General features: G+C 47.3%; 1 protein-coding gene across 2 annotated transcripts in view; it reads right to left on the bottom strand.

The window, feature by feature from the left end:
- Nucleotides 1-627: 627 nt before the first annotated feature.
- IL1RAP (interleukin 1 receptor accessory protein) overlaps nt 628-6,020 on the bottom strand; it is a 51,327-nt gene continuing 45,934 nt past the window's right edge. For both annotated transcript variants that reach the window (XM_058031253.1, XM_058031255.1), the window contains exon 11: nt 628-3,192. In XM_058031253.1, coding sequence (XP_057887236.1) covers nt 2,474-3,192 — 719 coding nt within the window. In that variant the 3' untranslated portion in view covers nt 628-2,473. The remainder of the gene's footprint in view (nt 3,193-6,020) is intronic.

The raw sequence follows: 6,020 nt of genomic DNA, 5'->3' as shown, positions 1-6,020 counted from the left end.
AACAGATTTTACAGATTTTCAGAGAGCAGAATTCAACACTGCAATGAGTTTGTTCTGGTCCTAAAGTAGGACATTGAGATGAGATATAGGGTATCTCTAACACCTTCCTCAGCATGAGAGACAAACACAATGGAAATTGGTTCTAGGGTTTCTTACCATATCCTTGCTCAGACATCCCTCCAACATGATGTGCCTTTGGCCTCTGGGACCTTGGCCTTGGGAGGCAGGGTCTCTGCACACACTGGAAATCCACCATGTCTCAGTATTTGTTATGAGAGCAAACAAGACCCTGGATCCATTTGATGGGTCAGAAAAGAAGTGGTAAAATTGCACTAGCTCTGTTGAAGCATCAGGAAAAGCAATGGTCATTACTAGTTTGCATCTGTTCTTTCGTGAAGAGATGACAGTTTGCCCCAAAAGGCTGCATTTGGCCATTTTTAGCATCTGAGAGGAGCTCCAGCTGCTGTTTCCTCTATCCATTGTTGTAGTCAACCGAGACAATACCACACTCAAATAAGGGCAAAGTCCATAAATAAAAGCTGATTAAATGCCAACAAATAACAAATATGTTGACTCTGGAGGCTGATTGATTACAAATTATTTATATTTTGTAGCTGCACTTTTCATCACTACCAGACTCACTGACAGTACCATCCCACATTTAATTGTAAGCAACTGGAGTAATTTCATGGCATTTTGATTACGTCTCACAACACATCCTGCACTGTGTCAGCTTGCTCTCCAAATATCTCATTCCTGCTTCTCCTCTGATTACTGAGAATAGCCACATATGGACAAAGCTTTTCTGAGCAATTTACAATGTTTCTGATGGAAATTAGAGAGAAATCCACACCTGGAAACTTCTCCAGTATCTGAATTTTTAACTCCTATGAGTTGGTAGGGGTTTGTTGCCTTTTTTTTAATTTAGATTGACTCAGCACCAGGTTTTTTGGTTCCTATTTCTCAGTCTGTTGCGGGAGGCTGTTAGGATTCAGCTCACAGAGGCTTCTAACAGGAGAGCTGTCAGCTGTGCTTGATCTCAGAAGGAAAGGAAAGGAAAAAGTCAGGGCAATACTGAGGAAGAGGGTCTGCTGAGGGAAGGAAAGTGATATATGAATTATAACTGGATTTCAGCACTATTAAAATGGGTGAGACATGGCCCTGTTCTTCCTCACAGCTCCAGCAAGTTCACCTGAGGCCATCAGATAAAGGTCCTGAGGCCACCAGACCCTGTAGCCCAAGGGCTCAGATCATATTTTCAAGGCAGAAGAAAAATAATTACTTGTCAATCTGATACACAATTACTGGACTGACTAGAGTGGTGAAGGAGACCTTTTTTGGTCTCAGGGAAAGGAAACAAATGCAGTGTATTAGCAGATCTGTCATGCCAAAGCATCAGCTGAAGGCGAGCAACTGGCTGCCAGGATTAGCACCCTTCCTTGGTGGGGAGAGAAGTCCTTACACAATGTGGAATGAGGCAAATTAAGTTTTCAGTGCAGGAGAAGAATGGGAAACACTGCCGACAGCCAGCTCAACAGACTGATGAAACAGCAGCCCCAGGGAGACTGTTCAAAGGCTCTTTTGGTTATTTAATGAAGTGTGGTTGAGTTTTGACCCCTCAGATTCAGCGCCGGAGGTTTTCTGTGAGCGTTTGAGGTCTTGCTCCTATCCCTGGGCTCATTGGCTACTCACAGAATTTTTTTAATCATATTCCCTGTAATGGTTTTCTTTCCTCCTGTGTGGAAGGCCTCTCAACTGACAGAACAAATTCCTCATATGGTGAAGCAGAGATAGGGAGCAAGCCCAGGAGCACACTGCAAGCTCAGGGAACAGGAGGTGACCTCAGCCAGCTTGGGCAAACCACATCTCCAGGCACTGCCTGGTGAACATACAGCATTTACCAGTTCCTATGGAACTTTTCACAACAGCAGGTTAAAGAAATCAATTTTATTTCGAGAGAAAGGGCTTGTCTTGAAACTGTTGAGCAAGTTCTTTTAGACCATAGTGCATAACTGCAGTGGCAGGGGCTCCCATTACCCTCATTAGCAAAGTTTTTGACTTTGCAAAATGCAGGCTGCCTTTTCCCCAGGGGTTACTGCCAGCAGGATGGCTCTCCCTGCTCCCTCCCTCCCACGCCCCAGCTCGGGCCCTGCCCTCCTGTACCCGACCCCTGCAGCAGCCCTGCTGCAAACACAGCCACGGTGTGGAAAAGCAACGCCAGAGAAACGCCTTTTCAGCTCCACTTTGTAATTTAAATTCAGGAGAAGCAGCCGGGCAGGAAGGCCCCAGCCGCTGCTCTGTGCGTGGCTGCAGGTCCCTGGCCCAGGTCACCAGCAGTGGCATTGTTGCAGTCCTCTATGCAGGCGGAGCAGTGACAGTGGCACCGTGCCAGCCTGCGACACGGTAAAAATATCCTGAGGCCGCAGCGAGTTCCTTTCAGCGGGCCAGCACCAGCAATGCTTCGGCCTGTGGGTCAGAGCACGTAGAAGTCGTTGTTGTTTGACAGGTCACTGTAATGGCAGAGGGCCAGAGCGGGGCCCTGCGCCGGCGGGGGCTCGGCTCGGCCCCTGCCCTGAGGGCCCTGTGCCGGCGGCCGGCCCGAGCCCGGGTTGCAGAGCTGACTGTCCCACCTGGGCTCGGCCACGGCCTGCTGCTTGTGTCTGCTGCTGCCATTGCAGGAGGTCCCGCAGCACCGGCACGTCAGGAAGTGCTTGGCACGCTGCTTGGCCTTGGACTCGGAGGCCGAGGCCGTCCCTGCGCGGGTCAGAGTCACAGGAGTGGCGCCCCGGGGCTCGGGCTGCCCTTTCAAGCGGCTCCGTCTCCTCTGCACGGGGTCCAGGCTGATGTCGGACTGCGAGGAGCAGCTCTCGTTCCAGCCGGCGCTGGCGCTCAGGCTGCGCAGGGGCAGCGCCAGCCGCAGCGCCTTCCAGAACTGCGAGCCCGAGCGCTTGGACTTCTCCCCCTTCCAGGTGACGAAGGAGACGGATTCCTTCAGCTGGAGGATGCTGGGGTGGGTGCACTGCAGCGGCCTGTACTCCACCACGATCAGCTTGGTGGCGATGGCGTTCTGGCACATGATGCCCAGCTTGAACTCCAGAAGGCTGATGCTCTTCTCTGTCAGGTAGTCGGGGCTCAGGACCACGATCATCCTGCGGCTCCTCTGGATGAAGTCGAACACGGCTTCAGTGGTATCTAAGAGTACAAGGGCAGAGGAATTGGGGTGCACAAGGAGGAGGGAGTGGGGAGAGAAAAGCTGAGGAAGCTGTTTGGTGGCATACCTACACAGATCCCTCCTCCCACAGAGGGAAACCTGGCACAAGCTCTGTGACTTTCAACTTGCCCACTCTCCTGCTGGCAGCATTTGTGCTCTGCAGAGGGTTTTTGAGAAGGCTGAGGAGGTAAATGAGAAGCCAGGATATGCCATGATTGTACTCTGACTTCTGCACAGCACCGATCACGCCCAGAGAAGTGCAGGTATTTGATAAAGGGTGGGTCTTGTTTGGGAACCACCTGCCCACAGCTTGAGCAATTCTTTGCATTAGGGGATCAAAGCAATCACGTCATCCTGCCCCAGCTCAAACTGCAGGGGCTGACCCACCTCGCCCCTGTCATGCTCTCTCATCTTTAAGAAGAAACCTCCAAATTTAGAAAGCAAAAATGTCAGCCTTAAACCCCTCCACCAGTTCCCATAAGCATGATGGGGGGTGGAAACACTGTCCTTCAAAGCATTTCTTGGGATTAATTGCAAGTTGTAAAGCTCAGGAAGAAGCTTAGCTGAAATGGTGCTAGGCAAGAGCAACATCTCTTTTATTACCAGTTTTGAAAAGCAGCAAACCTGAAGGATGTCCTTGGACTTCTACCTGTGGCTTGGGACACAGAAAGTATATTGAAAGTGTAGTGGCTAAAGGGTGAGCAGTGGAAAGGATGGGAACTATATGGCTGTGGCACTCAGCTCTTTAACAAAAGCTGAGTAATAAAACAGGAAAAAACTTTAAAAACCCATACACTTACGAAATGCTGGTGCCTGAGATGAGAGGGGACCCAAGGACAAATTGGTGTTCAAGCAAGACAAGGATCATTAGAGAAAGAGCTCTTGCACATTCAGAGAGAAAAATCTGCCTCTAGGAGTGTCTTTCAAAGAGCTGTTCTGGTAAGAAGAGCTACCTCCTGCTTCCCTTCCATTTCACACTGCTAAAGCCTTCATTCCTCAGGCTGGAGACTCTCCTCTCTCCCTGACAGTGGAACACTGCTCCTTTATATGAATAAAAATACTGTTCCTTCCCTGCAATGGCAATGCCTCTTGATTCTCCCAGCACTTGGCTGTCTCTTATCTCACAGCAAAAGGTGCACTGTGTTGCATCTGAATGCACCTTATTTTAATATGGTACAGAGCAGTACTTTTCAAAGAAGTATGACTAGCTGTAAAACTCATTGTCACTAGATTATTTGGAGACCCAGATAGAAAAAATGATCATACAGTAAAATGCTAATGGAGAAAGTAGGGCACTGTTGGGATAATAAAATACTGGAATTAAAATCAAATTATTTTGAGGGGTTTTTCTTCTTGTATAAAAAGGTTAGTGGGAGTTTTACCCCCAACACACACAGGGCAACTCGGATTCATTGAAACCAAAAGTAGATGATAGTCAGTTCTGTCAGAGTTGTCACTTACCATCATGAGTTTTTACCACCTTATTTCAAAGGCATAAAGAATTGGCAGCAATTCCTAAGTCCAGACCTCATTCAAACTTTTCTACAAGTGATTGAAATCTATTTTGAAAACAGCCAGGCTTCAACAGTTTGTGAAAGAAAAAGCTCTTTTGCTGTTTGAAAGGTCTTTCTTTTTGAAACTGGAATCACAGAACCACAGCAAAATGTAAGCAGGAGCAGCCCCTAGGAGGTCTACCTGCCTGTTCAAAAAGCCCAGGTTCAATTAACATAAATGACTCTGATGCTGCTGAAATGAAATGTTTTGATTGAGGTGACAGTGCTGGTTTTCTTTTATCAATTTTGAATTTGCAACGCTTTTTGAGACTTTTAATTTTGACACTCATGTTTTTCGACAGTCTTTTTTTTTTTTTGTGACTTGTTGTTTGGTTTTTTTTTGCAAGGAAGGTGTTCAAATTTCCAAAGATATATTTGATTTTGAGAAAGGGATGCATTTAGACTTGGCTGACCAGGATACCTTGGGATGTTCAGTTTGCAATGTTTACCCAGCTCAGGAAAAATCCTGAGCAGACACTTCACTTCAGTGTGCAGGTAGGATCTTCCCCCTCAGTGAAACAGCACTGGATGGGACAGACAGCAATAACACTGCAGGGGCCTGGGGATTCAATACTCTTGGTTATCTGCTTTGTACTACAAAACCTTCCATCTTTACTAAATGTTTACAAAAGGCACTGCCTATTTTTACTGGTTTACTTGTGTCTCCCCAGTTCACCCCAAAGATGCAACAGATTATAAGAATTATGGTCACAGATCCCATATCCATAAACCTCAAATCCAAAGATGGTCACAGGTACTCATTTTGCTAATGGTCTGCAAGTGCTGGGCTGTCTCTCAACTTACCTGCAGGCAGGCAAACATGGGAAATGGGCAAGAAAGTGACTTGGATGAGAAAATACGAATCTCACTGAACCTAGAAACTGATGGGCAAAGTAGCCTGAGAGTGAGTTTGATTTCTGTGGGTTTGGCAGATTTCTAAAATTCTGATTTGATATTTAAAGCAGAGATTATGTTGCCTTCCCATCTTTCTGTCTGGTGATTGCCAAGTGAGCACTCTTCAGATCAGAGACTTTCTGTGTGTACGTGTCCACTGCTGTGAGACCTCTGAGTGCTGTGTGTCACTGTGTTTCTGCTTGGGTGGTCCTGGGAGCTCAGGTGCCTCTGCAGGCACAGCAGGAAACAGCCAGGAAAATGTCCCATTCCAAGGAGAAGCCCCAAATGATCTTGATGCTTGGACTACCCACAATCATCTTTCTTTAACAGCATTTTGCAGACGTAATGGGAAGATGGTACTT

The sequence above is a fragment of the Melospiza georgiana genome, chromosome 10 (assembly GCF_028018845.1).
Source record: "Melospiza georgiana isolate bMelGeo1 chromosome 10, bMelGeo1.pri, whole genome shotgun sequence".
In the NCBI taxonomy this organism is placed as follows: domain Eukaryota; kingdom Metazoa; phylum Chordata; class Aves; order Passeriformes; family Passerellidae; genus Melospiza; species Melospiza georgiana.
The sequence above is the reverse complement of the archived record's forward strand: the minus strand, read 5'-3'. Positions and strand labels throughout refer to the sequence as shown.